We start from the raw sequence: 15,931 nt of genomic DNA, 5'->3' as shown, positions 1-15,931 counted from the left end.
GGCCTGTGAGGAGTGATGAGGCCGCTGCTGGAGACGCTGGGCGCAGTTGTTTCTAAATTTGGCGGTGTTTGGGCAGGTAGGGACGGTCTGACACACAAGATTTAGTTTTCCATAGTCTGGCTGGGAAGCACCAGCCCTGATAAAGCTGCTGCTCGGCGCCAAGGCAGTTACATGGTTGCCATGGTTACTACGTGCTTATTTTCACCATCTTCCTCACCTCAGCCGGGGTGCACCGGCATTCCCAACCCCGAATCCCCCCTGACCTCAATCGGGGTGCACGGCATTCCCAGCCCTGAATTCCCCCCGACTCCAGCTGGGTGCATCGGTATCTCCGATTCTGAATCCCCCCCGACCTCAGCTCATTTCCTAATACTCCACTTTGGGTATCCCGACTCTGCTGTGATCCCCCCGTCACCTCAGGGGCACTCGTGGCAGCCCTGACCTCCTGCACCTTTTTGTTGTGGATCCGATCCCGTGGATCCCTGTGGATCCGATCCTTCTGCCCTGTGTGGATCCGATCCCTCTGCTCGCTGTCGATCCAATCCTTTTGCTCTCTGTGGATCTGTTCCCCCCGCTCACTACGGATCTGATCCCTGCGGATCCTGTCCCCCTCCGCTCCCTGTGGCTTTGTCCTACAACTCGGTAAATCCCGGTCACAGGGACGCGCAGCGGCCGCGCTCCTCGCCATGGCAACGGCGGGATTGCGTCAGGGCTTTTCTTTCCAACTGCAAAGCTGGATGAGCAACTCCCTCGGGGACAGTAGTAAGGGAGAAGGGAATATTCTTTTCCCCGGGGCGCTTTGGGACTGCCAGTTCCCTAATCCAGCCCTGGTCTGGTGTTTTGCTCCCGGGTCGAAGGCTGCCGCGGGCCAGACACGGTGGGAACAGCGAGGGCTCCCATGGCAGGGACACGGAGGGGTCCCGTGCTGGGAAAACTCCGTGTGCCTTCCCTGTGGCACCTCCCTGATCCCGGGATAAGCTGATCTTGCAGGAAAACCAGGAAGGAGCCAGAGGTTTGGTGATGGATGGGGTGGAGGCTCCAGGGATGAGCCCTGCTTCAGTCCAGCCTCACATTCCCTCCTTTCCTGCAATCCCAGCAAAAACAAAGGCAGAGGAGGCGGCTCTTGCGCCGCGCAGGATGTGCGGAGCAGGGAGGGTGGTCCCAGGGGCTTCGCCGGGGCTCGGGGGCAGGAATGCGATGCCAAAGCCCGGAGCGGGCGGGGGGGCTGCCTGGAGAGCTTTGTTCCCTCCCAGCCCCGGGTAAAGCACGGCCCCAAAGGAGGAGATGTGGCACCCAGTGCCCCATCCTCCTCCCCCGGGCACTCCCGTCCCCAGCCTTGGCAGCACCGGAGGAGCTGCTCTGGGATTTGGGAACCTCATCAGAGCAGTGCCCGGGGCGGGGGCTGCCCTTGGCTCCCCGGCAGGTGCCGGGGCTGCCGAGCAGGTTTGGGCTCGGCTGCTGCACGGCTCTGGGCGATTCCGTGTGCCCTGGGCCCCGAGCGCCGGGACTGGGAAAGAAAGGTCCCTACAAACACCACAGCAAGGTGGGGACCCCCAGAAAAGCCTCTGGTGCTGTGGAAGTGGTGTGGGGTGTGGTGTGGGGTGTGCTGGAGGCAGGAGAGAGGCTCATGTTGATGTGCGAATGGCACGGGGTGAAGGCAGGAGGGCAGCACAGCTCCTCCTATCACTGCTCCCCCATGGGCACTTCCATGTGGCACTATCCCTGCTGTGCTGATGGATGGGCAGAACTTCCAGGAAATCAGATTTGCATGAACAGGATGTTTGGTCCTACAACCTCTGCCCTTGGAAGCTTTAAAAAATGGGTGATAAAAACATCAGTCATGTGGGGGGAGGAGTGCTTGAATCAGCTCCAGGTGATCCCTGAGGTCCCTCCAGCCTCTGGCAATTCGCAATTTCCCATGGCTGCACCTGTACACACACACACAGCTCCGCCGCAGAGCAGATATTCGCACTCCCTAAGCAAGTGCTGGCACTTTTGCCTTATTGGGTCACTACAGCCACAGCCCTGCTGACAGCCAGATCCAGGTGACCCAAATTAGGGCACAGCCAGGGAAAACACCCATGGGTGCTCAGGTCTGGAACTCACACAGGAGTGAACTCTGCATCTCCTACGTGCTGTCGCCTGCTTGGGACCCCTGGCCAAGGCCCTTCTGCTGCAGGAGGTTTGCTCTAAGGACGTGAATCTTGGGCTGTTTCAGTGCTTAATTAACTGCCCTAATGACTGGTGCAACCTGCCAGGTGAGTGAGCTGCCTGCCTGGCTGCTCCCAGCGCTGCTTCCAGCCGGAGCCCAGCCTGGGGGACATGCAGAGATGTCCCCGAGCCCCTTGGGATGGTGAAATGGGGCTGCTGCGGCCCCTGTGTGCAGCCTGATGATGGAATATCCACGAGGATCATCAAATCCACAGCTGATGCCTTGTCTGATGCCCTGGGTCAGGAATGATCTGGAGCACTGAACCCTCCTGGCAGCAGCAGCAGCACTGGGGCTGGAGCACGCAGTGTCCATTTGGCTCTCGCCTCGTGCCACTGGTGACTCTCACTGCCAAAGCAAAGGCATCAACACACCCCGGGGAGACAGAAATCACACTTTTGGGACACATCCAAGCAGGGCTGTGCTCGCCATTCCCTGTCACAGGAGCTCCTCTGCTCCCAGCAGCCCTTCATCCTGCTGGGACTCAAATTCCCCTGAAGCAGCAAAGGTTCTCGGTGTTATTTTCACAACACCCGACCTGCCTGGCTTTGTGTGGAGTCCGAGCCCAGCGAATCCCGGTGTTTGTCCCTTGAGGTTTGCAGCGAGGTTGGTGTTGGCTGTCCAGCATCCCAGGCTGGAAAAAGCCGCTGTGCATCAAGGTCACTTTATTCGCCCTCATCTCGGACCAGAAACGCTCACGTTAATGGGGCTCTAATTTAATCAAAATGCCGTGCCTGTGATTGCAGGGCTGGGATCTTTTCCTCTCTTGAAGGGCAAAAATCAATTTGCTGTAACAGCAGATGTGTCTCCTGACTTCTCCAGGCCTAGGAAAGTGAGTAAATTTTTTCATGGCAGGAAAATAATAATATTGGCTTGGTCTGTCATCAATATTGGAGTTTTTAATGTGCTTTTGAGCACTTTCGTGGCAGCATTCTGTCCCTGTGGCCCTGTGAGCTCAGAAAAACCACAAATGTGGTGTCCTTGGGTTTCGTAATTACTGTATAACCGATGTACAAACTGCCCTTTTCCTGCAGATCCCAAAGGGATCCCAACAAATCAGGGAGGAAAAGCCTGATTTCCACACTCTGTGAGGCAGGGAATGGGTGATCGCTGCTTGACAGAGCCATCACGGGCAGGTTTCTTTGCATCTCCCTGTGGTTTGTTTTTCTCAGCGCCTGATTTGAAAATTGGTCACCAAAGAGTGGTCATTTCTGTACTCCAGCGGTTTTTTTTCTGTGCAGCCTGGCTCTGACTGGAAATACAGGAAGGAAGGAAGGAAGGGAAGGAAGGAAGGAAAGGAAGGAAGGGAAGGAAGGGAGGAAAGGAAGGAAGGAAAGGAAGGAAGGAAAGGAAGGAAGGAAAGGAAGGAAGGAAGGAAGGTGCAAACTCCTGCTGCGAACTGCAGCACGAATTACAAGGAGTTTTTGGAGGCAAACGTGGCTGGTCCTGCCTGGGACAGAGGACACTCACAGTGACCCCTGATGTGTCCAGTCCTGTCCTTGGACACAGGACACACACAGTGTCACCACAGCCCCGTCTTTACCGTGTTTCCTTCCCGTTTCCTTCACACTCCTATTCCCTCCCCTGCATCTCCTCCTCTCCAATGTTTCCAAACACTTTTCTACATGAGATATTCAATTATTGTACGAAACAATGAAAGTTTTTATTTTTAGGCCTTTCAAAGCTGCGTAGCCTCTCGATGAGACACTGGCTTTGCCAGTTTCCTCTTTCAATACGGAAGCTTTTACTGCTGAAGGCATCCTCACCTCTGTCAAACCTCAGGATGGGCTCTTAGATTTAAGTAGCTGGGAAAACGGATTGAGCAAAGACCTTTCATCTTTAAAGGAAACTCTGTTGCTCTGGCTACTTCCCACCATCATCTCCCAAGCGCGTGTAGGACAACACAGCAAGGAGGCGGCTGAAGGGGTCACTCCTCACGGTCAGGGATGAAAGCGGCCGCCCCGGGGACCAGTTCGCGGGGACAGGACGTGCTCCCTGAGCGGGGCGGTGACCGGATGGGCCGCAGCGGGAGGAGCCGCCGAGCCCCGGCCGGGGGCAGCGCACGGCGCCCAAGATGGCGGCGGCCCCTGAGGCGGCCCTTTGTCTGCGGCCGCCGCCGCAGTGCGAGAAGGGCGCGAAAACTGGGCCAGGCTGGCCACGCCCCCTCCGCCAGGAGGGCGGGGAGGCCGCGCCCCCCGGCCAATCAGCGGCCTCCACTTCCTTCCCTCTCACAGGGGCGCTCCCGCCCGCCTCCGCGCGCGCAGCCAATGGGCGCCGCCCGCCGCGCCCCGCCCCCACGTGGGTGGAGGGGGCGTGGCCACGCCGCTGTTTTGTTTGCGCGCCCCTGCCCTCGCCCCCCGCCGTGGTTCATTAATATTAATGAGTTCCCGCCCAATCGGGTGGTGCAGCGGCGGCAGCGCTTTGGTGACGTATCGCCCCGCCTTGCAGCGGGGTTTTTCTGCATATTCATGAGATAGGCGGGATGAGGCGCGGGAGTTTATAAAGGCGCCGCCCCGCCAGGCTCGCCGTACATTTCGCTGAGGCTTTGAAGTGCTCTGTGGATTCCGCACTGCTCGGGCATCGGTGAGCGCAGTCGCGCGGGGTGGCCGCGACCGCACCGGGCCGGGTGGGCCGCAGCAAGCGGAGCCGTGTCCCAGGGGCGGAGGACCGAGTCCCGCGGGAGGCGGGCCCGCGGCTCCCGGCCCGCCGATCGGTGCCCTCTGCGGGCACGGGGGGCACGGCGGAGCGGGCCCGGGTGGGCCGTGAGGGGGAAGGGGCCGCGGCGGTGGAAAGGCGCGCGCGCGGAAACAAAATGGCGACGGGCCTCGGCCGTGCAAAATGGCGGCGGGCGGGAGGGAGGGTGCGGGCGGCGCTGTGCGAGGTGGGCCGGTAGGGGGCGCGGCGGGACGCGCATGCGCGCTAGGCCCGGAGGGGCGGGGGCCGGGCCCGGGGGTCCCTCCGGGCAGCGGCGGGACCCGAACCGGCCGCGGGTTCCGCCGGGGCCCGGCCGCGATGCTGCTCCCGTGCCGGTGGTCCTGAGCCTCGCGGAGCCCCTGGTGGGCCCTCGCTCCCGGCCAGCCTGAGGGAAGACCCCTCACAGGGCTGGAACATCACATGAGGCGTGGGCTTAGAGGCGCTTAAGGCGTCCGGGAGTGTGAGATGGCATCGGTGCTGGTATAGGTGGTGTTAGAAGGATTCAGTGTTTCCGACCTCGCGGGGATTATGTCGGTTTTTCGAGTCGCTGACTCGGTTCTGTTGGTTTGGCAGGTTAGAATGGCATCAGATGAGGGAAAGCTCTTTGTCGGCGGGCTCAGTTTCGACACCAATGAGCAGTCATTGGAGCAAGTCTTCTCTAAATACGGACAGATTTCTGAAGGTGAGACTGCAGAGCCAAGCTGGGATAGTTCCCCTTAGTCTGTAAAATTTCCTTGGTGCTGATGGGTATTTGTTTCCTTGCCTATCCTTTTCACAGTCGTGGTGGTGAAAGACAGAGAGACTCAGAGATCCAGAGGTTTTGGCTTTGTTACGTTTGAAAATATCGATGATGCAAAAGACGCAATGATGGCCATGAATGGAAAGGTGAGAAGGCTCTGTAGTTGTTTCTTTATTTCCGAGAATGGAGGAAGAGAATCTGAGCTGTGGTGCTGTTCAGGCTGTGTGGAAAAACAGATAAGTGCTAGTGTCTTACATGAAACAATACGGATATAAAAAATCTGGTTTTGTATGTAAATGCATATGTAAAAAATAAATTTATATATTAGGAATATAAATTGATAAATTTCTATTAGGGAATGGAACTGAGATAGTGAATTCATAGGCATTCCTGTGAATACGATTAATATATTTGTTTCTTGGCCTACTTGGCTTAATCGTGGCATGAAATACACGTTTATTTCACGAGGAGCAGTAAGTCCTGCAACTGCTCGGCCAGCTGCGAGGGCGTGCAACTCGTTCTACATGTGCTTTGCTATTTAAATGTTTCAATTTGGCTAACTGTGGCTGTGTTCTAGTCTGTAGATGGCCGTCAGATCCGAGTCGACCAGGCTGGGAAATCCTCCGAGAACAGATCCCGTGGCTACAGAGGGGGGTCCTCGGGGGGCCGGGGCTTCTTCCGTGGGGGCCGAGGCCGGGGCCGTGGCTTCTCCAGAGGTGAGTGCCTGGGGATCGGTCATACAGCCTGGGTGGAGGGGGTGTCACTTGTCAGAATGATTAAAAAACCCACTTGTTTCCATGTGTTTTCAAGGAGGTGGAGACAGAGGCTATGGCGGCAGCAGATTTGATTCCAGAAGCGGTGGCTATAACGGCTCCAGAGACTACTATAATAGCAGGTAAGGGCGCTGCCAGCACCGGGGGTCCTGGGGAGGCTTTGGTGGAGCTCAGACCAGCAGAGAAGGAGTTGAGCAGCTGTAAAAGCACGTGCTGTTTGTCCCGCAGGAGTCAAGGTGGCTATGGAGACAGGAACTCAGGAGGCTCCTACAGAGACAGCTACGACAGTTACGGTAAGTCCCGCTTCGACCGGGAGCGCTGAGTCCGTGTGCTGTAGGAGCTCTGAACCTGCTGAGCCTGAGCCTGGAGCTGGGGCAGGCTCAGGCTGTGGACGTGGTGGTGCCGGGAGATTCTAAGTTAATGCATGTGCAGGAGTTGCTCGGATCTAAGGCAAAGCAAGTGTTTTAAAAAAAAAAAAAGGTGTTCTGAAGCCCAAACTCTGGCTGCCCTAACGCACTGACCCGCGGGTGGGGGATCTCAGTAGCCAAGTAGCCGTAGCCTCGGAATAATGCAAAGGGAGTGAAATGCTGGAACTTGTCTTTGCTTCAGTGCCTTTACAATTGTGCCTGCTTCTTGTCCTCAGCTACACACAACGAGTAAAAATCCTTCCTGACTCAAGATCGTCCTTCCAATGGCTGTATTTATAAAGATTTTTGGAGCTTCGCTGAAATGGTTATTGTGTAGTACATCTACTTGTATTTTCACTTTTTTGTAGTATTATCAGTTCTGATCTTGTCATACACAGCCTGGCAGCTTCTGAGACAAGACTGTCTGATTAGACGGTCTTGGAGAAAGCTCTGCTTTCAAGTGGTTTTAATCTTTTTGAAAGCACTTCAGATTTTATTTTATCCTTCATGAATGAGCCAAGGTGTTCGTTTCTGGTTTTTGTTGTTTTTTTTATTTTTTTTCAAAGTTGGGGCCCCAATTCAGTTTCTTTAGAGCTAGAAAGGACCTTGTATACCGATGTTCACTGGAAGCTGAACAAGCTGTGGACTCTTTTTATTATTTTTTTTTTCCTTTTTTTCAAGTGCATTACCTTCGTCTTTTGTAACATTCCTTTAGTGTAGCAAGGTAGGAATGCAGCCTGGGTTCCGTTGGAAGGCAAACCACCTTGATATATCTAAAGAGAAACGTGCTTGTATGTTCAACCCGCATAACGGTATTTTTACTGTTGTAATGATGTAAATGACCCAGAACTAGACTTGCAAACTTACCATAAAGAGGTTCTTGAAAATGTTTATTTATATTGTCCTTTTTTACTGGAAGAAATATGCATATTCCATTGCTGTTGTATTTGAAGTGGTAAAGGATTCCTGTATACAGTTTTCTTTGGCTTTACGAAGCCTATTAAAAGACCGTCTGAAATGAACTCTGCTCCTGACATTTACATTTCATTGCACAACACAACCCTTGGAGATGAAGAACAGTTTTGGGAGCGAGAGGAGGAGCTTAGGGATAGTGGCAGAGCCCGCTGGACGATTGCCCGGGCGCTGGAATTGAAATCCTAAAATCGGTCTTGACATCTGAATTGGCCAACAAATTTCATATAAAATAGTCAAAACTTGTCGGTAGAGGCCGGAAGTGCAAACCTGAGGGCGTGCTAGGAGCGCAGTTGGAATGTTAGGAAGGATAATGGATGTTTCCTTCAGAGCTGCTGTAGCCTACACTGGGAAGCTGTAGAGAAGAGCCAAGTGCTGCAGTCCCTGGGCTGTTCCCTGCGTGCCGAGCGCGTGTGCGATGTAGGGGAATGCCGGGCTTAGCTTAGCTGTGTCATTGCTTACAAGTTCTAAGAATTCTTTGCTAGCAAATGGAAACTGCAGTGTCCTTGGAGAAAAGAAGTGTTGTGCCTCCAACAGAAACCTCTGAGACGAGAGCTGCTCTCTTGGCTAGTTCATATGTGGAAATAGTCCTGTAATTCGAGGTAACTCCTTTTGCTCATGTCCGCATCCTTCCTCTTGTTGAGAGCTCATTTGAAAGTCTAATGTACCTGTGAAATACTCCTTTTGACAATTTTGGTCAGCTGCTGGAAAAACGTTAACCCATGCCGTATGCAACCTTTGGCTTGTGGCACACCTTGAGTTCCACAGATCAGAGTTGGGCATGCAGCCGTGTCTTGCTGTAGGTACGGAAGCAAGATTGGAACGAACTCCCTGACTCGATATGTGTTCATCTATTGAGACTCTTCCTAGACTTCATTAAGTTGCTCACTTTAATTGTAGCTTTCTTTGCCATCCTACTTGTTGCCATTAACTTTTTCCCATGGCCCACACTTCCTAAGCAGCCATGTCCAAGTGTTAACTCTCTGCTTAGGGGATCCAATCCATGGGCTGGCTGAGCACGGGCAGCAGCCGGCCCGGAACAGTTTTCCCAGACTGTGCTTTGTGGTGTGATGGGTTCAGCGATGGCTTTGTGAGACCCTCGTGCACTGTGAGCTGTGTGGGGAGGTTGGGGGCGAGAGCAGCCTCTGCCCAGGGCTCCTGTTAATGCCTCTCTGCTTTAGCAGGCTGAAGGAACCCGGCACACGCCTCGGAGGCCCAGCGGATCCTGAGCGACCAGAGCTGCGTTCCAGGGATGCTGGAGCAAGTTTGCCAACCAGGTAACATCCCTTTCCTGAGCTCCTTTTCCTTTGGATGTGTCCCTGTTCTGCAGCCCTGAGCTCTAAGTGGTGCAGTAACACTGTTCCCTTCCCGTATCCTGATCCACCTTCCAATTCTCTCGTCTCCGTTTCATTTCAGCACTGAGACGCGCCAGAGGAGACCGAAGGACAGACACTGGAGTGGGGAGATGAAGAGCTCAGAGCAGTGGTGTTGCTCATTTTTACACGAACCAAGTCAATCAAGCCAGAATAAAACACTGAAATGTGGAAAAAGCAAATCTCTGTGGTACTTTTTGTGAGAAATAGTATTTTTGACAAAAGTGTTTGTCTGCCAGTTCAGAGCGCAGAACAAACCAGCTCTGTGGTGCTGGGAGGTGGATGCACTCTGCACCAAGCAGACTGAGCTGTGATCCTCATGGAAAATGAGATCTTGTTGCTGGTTAAATCCCGGAAATGTGGCACCTCAATAATGAGGAGGATTTGTCTTGGGAGATGCTGACACTGTTTCTGGCAGGAGATTGCAGGGTGAGAGCAGTAAGAATTTTTGAGGCTCTCAGCTGCTCCTGCCCCTGGTTTTTTTGTGTTAAAGAGGAGTTGATTGCTTCATCCTGCCCTTTTCTCCCCATTTATTTTAAACTGATAAACTCAGAATTTGTTGATGGGCTCACTCAGGAGCCCTGAGGACTTGCTGTCCAAGACCTATCAGTTCCCCATTCTCCACTGATAAATAGTCTCCAGACATTCCTGCCTGCAGGAGGGGATTATAGAGCTCACTTCACAAGGCCTACTTTTCCTCCTTTAACCTTTTTCAAATTATCTTAAGTGAACAGCATTTAAAAAAAGCAATCAGCCATGACACACTTCTAGGGGTTATATTGAGCAATTCACCAGTGAGGATTTTTGCATGTTAATGCAAGAGGATTTTAAATATAATGAAGGCTGAGGAGTGTGTGAAGTCTTCGCTGATAAAAATGCAGTCAGGTGAGGCTTAAATGAATTCAGGATGAAAATACTTTAAAAAAATAATGCTTTGTAAGACCTCCCTAAATAGGATGCTTAGACGCAGGCAGAAATAATGAACAGGTGCAAAAATAGAGCCTGGTTGGAGGTGCTGTTATTTTTGGCATTGCTAATTATGGCACTGAGTTAATGATGTCTTCCTGGGATGGGTGAGGAATCGCTGGATCCAGGAGCTGGATGTGGAACCCAGTGGCGTCATCTGGAAGGTGTTTGGGTGCCGTGGGTCTGACGTGAGCTCGGGTGACCCAGTTTTAACCAAAATGCCCTTTTTTTTTAAACTAAGCCCTTGTGTGTCCAGACAGCTTGAGCCATTTCCTGAGGAAAAATGGGGAAGTGGAGCAGGGCTGAAGGGCAATGACCGAGCTCTGGTCGGCCGGAAGTGTCTGCAGAGGAAAAAAGGTTAAGGATAGAAATTCTTAAAATGCCCAAAATGCTCCCGTTTCCAGCTGTGTTCACTGTGGGGCGGGAATGGCCGCCCTGACGGGAGAAGGATAATCCTGAGGGGGAAATGGCGGCTCTGGGGAAGAAGGTCGTGCCATGAGGGAGAAGTGTCGACACTGAGGGGGAAATGGTGGCTTTGAGGGAGGAAGGACAACCCTGAGGGGGAAATGGCGGCTCTGCGGGAGGAATGAGAGTCCTCCAAGAGCAATGGCCGCCCTGAGGGAGGAAGATGACCCTGAGTGGAAAATGGCGTCTGTGACGGACGGGGTTGTTGCAGTGAGGGAGAAATGGCGGCCCCGCCAGGGGACAACAACGACCCTGAGGGCAAAATGCCGGAGCCCCGTGCGCGGGTCACGGCCGGCCCGGAACGGCGCAGCCCCGGAACCCGCGAGCGGCTCCGCGGGGCCCGGGCGGTGCCTGCGCCGCGCGCACCGTCCCGGCGCCTTCCTGCGGCCGCCGCTGCCGCCGCGCTGCCCCGGCCCGGCCCGGCCATGCCGCGCCTCCTCCTCCTCCTCTTCCTCCTCGTCCCGCACCTCGGCCGCGCCGCCTCCCCCAGCCCGGGGAACAGCACGGAGCCGCCGCGGGCGGCCACAAGGAACGAGACGCAGTCGGAGTCGGAGCGCGAGTCCGGGCCGAGGCTGTCGGTGGGGTGGGGGCTGCCGGTGCTGAGGCGGGCGGTTTATGTGCTGAGCGCTCTGTCGGCGTTGGCCGCGCTCTACTTCGTGCTGCGGGCGTTCCGGTGAGTGCGCGGGGACAGGGCACCCGACCGCGGCTGTATCCGTGTTCTGCTGGTCCCGCTCCCGGTCTTGTCCCCGTCCTGGTGTCCCCTGACCCGGGGCTGTGTTCCTGCTGGTCACAATCCCTGTTCCCGTTGTCCCGGCCTGTGTCCCGGCTTGTCCCGGTTCCAGTGTTCGCTCACCCGGGGATCTCCCCTGCTTGTCCTGGTTCCCCCTGGTCGGGGATGCCACCCCGGTTGTCCTGTTCCCTTGCTTGGGGCGGTGTCCCTGCTTGTCCCGGTCCCTGTCCCCCGTCTGTCCCAGTCCTGGTCTGAGTCCCCCTGAATCCGTTCACAGTGTCCCCTGTCCCTTCCCTGCCCCAATCCCCTTCCTAATCCCTGTGTTTGTTCCCATTTCCCCTGAATCCCTGTCCCTCCCTCCCTCTGCCAGCCGGGGCTCTGCTTCCTCGCACATCCCTTTGGCAGCGAGTCCAAAACGTTGCTATAAATCCCCAGCACTGTTAATTACCCGAGGTAATTAGCGCTAAAGCATCTCGGATCCCGCCGGGTGGGGACAGCAGCTCACTCACTGTGCTCTCCCTGTCCCTCAGCCCCAGGTCCGAGGGCTCCAGAAACGAGCCCAAAACTCATTTCAGGTTGAAGAAGCCCCAGAGGAAGAAGTACGGGCTGCTGTCGAACCAGGATGAGAGCATCGAGCTGGGCTCCCTCGACAGTGACGAGGACACCGTGTTTGAAACGCGGAACCTGAGGCGGTGAGGGAGCGTTTTGTGTGTTTTGTGTGTTGCTCTTTTCCTCACAAGGGGCTGAGGCTCCTTTCCCAAAGCCGTGGGAGCTCTGGCACAGCTCCTACAACCAGATCTGCATAAATTAAAACGCCTGTGTGTGGTCTCTGTGTTGGCACAGGGATTTATCTCAGTTTTCCTCATTTTCTGGCCCAGGAAAGTCTCGCTGACAGGGTTATTTGGACACTGCTGTGGGGTCACAGAGCTGTTGGGAGAGGCAGCCCTTGTGCCCAGTCTGGACCTCCCTGTGGTAGACAGGAAAACAAAAATTCTTGCTTTTTGGGTTTGTTTTTTTTTTTTCCCTTCAGCTTAGGAATTGCTTCCAACTCCTATCACAGTTCAAAACTCCCTGTCCAATCAGGACATGCATTCCTGTTTTCCCAGCAAAATTCCTGGTTTGTTTGTTTGGGTGTTTTTTAATTTTGGGAATCGCTTCCAAGTCTCATCACGGTTCAAACTCGCAGTCTGACAGGGATATCCATTCCTGCTTTCCCAGTGTTGTGTTTACATCCCACAGGTTCGATTTCTAGGGAGGTCGTTTTCAGCTGAGGAGGAATGTCACCTCAAGGAATGTCACCTCAGCTCCCCCTGATTTTGGGTGTCTCCTTTTTTTTTTCCAGATGACTCGGGACCAGCGGCACTGGCTGCCCGGAATGATGGAGGGTCCAATCCCGGTGGAATCTCCAGTGCTCAAGTTTTATATTTGCTTACAGTGACTTAATTAACAGTTCAAACCCTTCCGTAGCTGGGGCAGGGGAGAGGGGACCAAACCTGTTTTCTTCACGTGCGTTCTTGGGGACATTTTTTGGGGATAGATGGGAGCTGTTCGCTGCACGGGGAAAGGCTGAGGTAAGGGAGATGCTCCTGGACTTTAGCACCTGAAATCTGAGCTCCAGAGGTGCCCCTGTGCCTCATATCCCTCTTTCCTTGCCCTGGAAGCATCACATTCCTTTTCCAGGCTGATCCTCTTTCCTTCGTGCAATATCAGGTTACTTCTTTGGGAAGTGTCTCTGTAATCAGCTCCTGGGAGGAGCTGGGAGAGCCCCGGTTGTGTCTGTTGAGCAAACGGGGGTGGGAGGGTGACAGGTCAGACTGAAGAGCTTTGGGAATGAGTTAAATTTCACAGGATTGGCAGTTACTGGGATAATCCAGGGTCATTCATGGGTTTACAGATGTGTTTACAAATGAAAGGGGCCACAACCCAAAGGAATAGTTCTCCAAAAGAGCCACCAAAAGGGCTGGGAATGCCTGGACTCTGCCCAGCCCCAGTTGTGAGTTCACCAGGGACTCTTGTGACATCTGCCAAGCTCTGGATTTTGTGATACCTGAGGAAGAGCCGGGTGTGAGCCAGGGAGTGTCTTGGAGCAGCTGATGACTGGAAAAGGGGGACCCCAACCCCTCTTGTCTGATTCAGGGCAGCCCTGGCCGAGTTACCTCCTCTGGAGGACCCTGGAGTTTCACTCCCTCGGCTGACACTCAGCCGGGATCTTTCCTGCAGCCCATTGTCATGTGGATATTTAGGATCTGATTGCGTAGGACCAAAGGTGAATGTGTCAGGAGGTTGTTGTTGGGTGGATCTGCTGCTAAAGCAGTGAAAACTGCTTGCCAGGTGCTCCTTTCCTTGGAAACTGGCAGCACGTCCTGAAATCCCACTTCTCCCCCAAGCTGGTAGTGCCTTTGTTTGGAGAACCCGGGGGATTTGCCCTGCAGGCAGGGAGGGTCCCTGTGGCACCTTTAGGGTGAATATTTAGAATCCCTTTGGAATGTCTTTGGCTCCTTTCCTTTGGCTTACAAATCCCCTGTGGATCAGGGGCAGGGCTGGCACTTGGAGAAGGGGCAGGGATGGTCAGGGAGAGGCTGGGCGCTGGCAGCTGCTGGGGGATCTCCCGAGGCAGCCGAGGGAGTGCTGTGATCCTGCGCTTTGTCTGTCCAGGACAGGTGAGGTTTCCCGGAGAAATCCCACCCCCGTGGCAGCTCTGTCTTGTGTGTGCACAGAGGATTTTAAAATACATATATATATATATATTTTTAATAACGTTGCCGTGTGCACACAGTGCTCGGATCTGCCCTGTTTTCCTGTCGTTTGGATCGTTTCACACCGGTTTTGGGTGCTCCCTTCTTGTTGTAGCTGCTGCAGATGGGAGCGGGCAGAGGTTCCATGTGGGAATTGCCGGGGTGGCTCCACCCGGCTGCAGCTTCCCTGGGGATGGTCTGTGATCCGTGGTCAGGGATCTCTTGATCCTGCAGGGCTGCACGTGCTGGTAATTCCCTGGCTCTTTTATTCCTTCTGGAAAGTTGCTCCTTGTGCTCTTGAAGCCAGATGAGCCCGACTCTCCCAATCCACTGCCATGCTCGGTGTTTGACCAACACATTCCTCATCCTTCCTTTACCTGGAGTGATGAACCCGGGCATTCCTCAGGCTCCCCTCTTGTTGGACAGGTGGCGTTTGCCATTCCCAAGTTTCCTCACCCAGCAGGAGTGGAGCATTTGTTTAATGATAAATGATTCAGATCAGAGGGAACCTCGAGCAGATCCTGCCCTGAAAATGATTCTGCTGGGTTTAATTTTTGGCTGGAACAGATGTTTGTGTTTGAGCGAGGAGAGGTGTGGAGCAGGTAATGAGGTGCCTGGGCTGTGCTGTGTGGGTACCAGGGAAGGAAATTGAGGTGCCAGCCTGGAATTTCTGCACCACTTTCATGTTTTCAGAGCCCTGCTGGCCACCTTTAAAGGGTGCAGGGTACAAAGGTGCCTGTGGGGCTGTCACTTGTCCTGACCTTGGGCTGGAGACAGGTTGGAGCTCTAATCAGGGACCCTGTGAAGCTCTTTCCACTTCCATCCAGCCCCTCAGCAGCAGTTGGCATCTGGATTTGCCCTTTGCAGGCCGTGACATTCCATCCCTGCTCTGCTCTGAGTCCTTGGAGGCCTTTTCTGAGAGGAGAAGACCAAGTGACAGATTTGAGACTCATTGATATGTTCATCATGATCCCATTTCCCCAGGAAGAATCAGCTGCAGCAGCCACATCGTGCAGTGTGAGCAGTGCCAGGCCAGGGCAGCTGTTCTTGGGGTGGATCCTGCAAATGACAGCAGCTTTGAGCACCTCACGTGACATTTCCACAAAAGAGCAGTTCAGGTGTTCCCTCAGTTCCTCCACATGTATTAGATACCCTCATTTTAGGTCTGTTTGCACCAGCTGGATCTTCCAGTAGCTTTCCAGTTTTAGTTTTTCAGGCTAAACGCAGGAATGCAAACAGACCTGCCTGTGCCTGGCCCTGGGCAGGCCGAGGCCTCACCAGCCACTGCTGCACTTTTCTTTCTCCTGGATGGATCAGGGTGTTGCTGGAGGCTCCACGTGCCCGTTGTTCTGCAGGATTCCTGCTCATTCCAGCCGAAAGGAGCCGATGCCCCGTGACAGTCACCACCTGTGTGCGTCAGGACTGACCGCAAGAATCTGCTCCCAAATAAGCCGAAGCCAATTTTCCGAAGTTTACACAATCCCTCTGTTATCTTGGAGGCTTTCTGGGATGCTCTGCTGCTGATACCCAAACCGACTGGGCCATCTGCAGGGTTGGTGGGATCCGTGGGAGCGGGGTGAGATCAGCTCTGGGGGTTTTGTTCTGTGCCTGGGATGGGACCTGCAGCGCTGGGAGTGCTGGCAGTCAATAAACAGCACTTGAGCACGTTGTTGTGTGAACTCCCCAGGGAGCAGCTTGTGTTTCACCCTCCTGATCTGTCTTTAAACAGCCATTGGCCCTGCATCGATCCGTGGTTTCCTCGTCATTGTACCTGGAACCACTGGAATAAAACATTCCAGCCCTCCCATCCCTCCCTGCTGCTGAGGCTGCTCTGGTGGGCTCGTGGATTTATGGAGTCCTTTGGGTTC

The 15,931-nt window shown here is 54.3% G+C and overlaps 2 protein-coding genes across 5 annotated transcripts; both read left to right on the top strand.

Annotated features, from left to right (window-relative positions):
• Positions 1-4,598: 4,598 nt before the first annotated feature.
• CIRBP (cold inducible RNA binding protein) lies at positions 4,599-9,349 on the top strand. 4 transcript variants are annotated; one of them, XR_009208515.1, is made up of 8 exons: positions 4,635-4,792; positions 5,477-5,585; positions 5,682-5,788; positions 6,220-6,358; positions 6,453-6,537; positions 6,644-6,708; positions 8,979-9,071; positions 9,211-9,349. XR_009208515.1 is itself a non-coding variant. In XM_040086541.2 (7 exons), exons 2-7 carry the CDS (start codon positions 5,483-5,485, stop codon positions 7,073-7,075), a joined length of 516 nt encoding a protein of 171 aa, XP_039942475.1. In that variant the 5' UTR covers positions 4,635-4,792; positions 5,477-5,482; the 3' UTR covers positions 7,076-7,844. The 4 variants fall into 4 exon arrangements, 2 of the variants coding, with proteins under 2 accessions (XP_058279601.1, XP_039942475.1); XR_009208514.1 differs by having other exon boundaries at positions 8,976-9,071; XM_040086541.2 differs by lacking the exons at positions 8,979-9,071; positions 9,211-9,349 and adding an exon at positions 7,059-7,844.
• Positions 9,350-10,819: 1,470 nt separating this feature from the next.
• Positions 10,820-15,728, top strand: FAM174C (family with sequence similarity 174 member C). The gene is made up of 3 exons (XM_040086489.2): positions 10,820-11,271; positions 11,859-12,020; positions 12,671-15,728. The coding sequence occupies exons 1-3, from the start codon at positions 10,820-10,822 to the stop codon at positions 12,672-12,674; spliced, it is 618 nt and encodes a 205-aa protein (XP_039942423.1). The 3' UTR covers positions 12,675-15,728.
• Positions 15,729-15,931: the final 203 nt, after the last annotated feature.

This window comes from Hirundo rustica, chromosome 26, assembly GCF_015227805.2.
Source record: "Hirundo rustica isolate bHirRus1 chromosome 26, bHirRus1.pri.v3, whole genome shotgun sequence".
NCBI lineage: Eukaryota > Metazoa > Chordata > Aves > Passeriformes > Hirundinidae > Hirundo > Hirundo rustica.
This window is presented reverse-complemented; position numbering and strand designations above follow the sequence as displayed.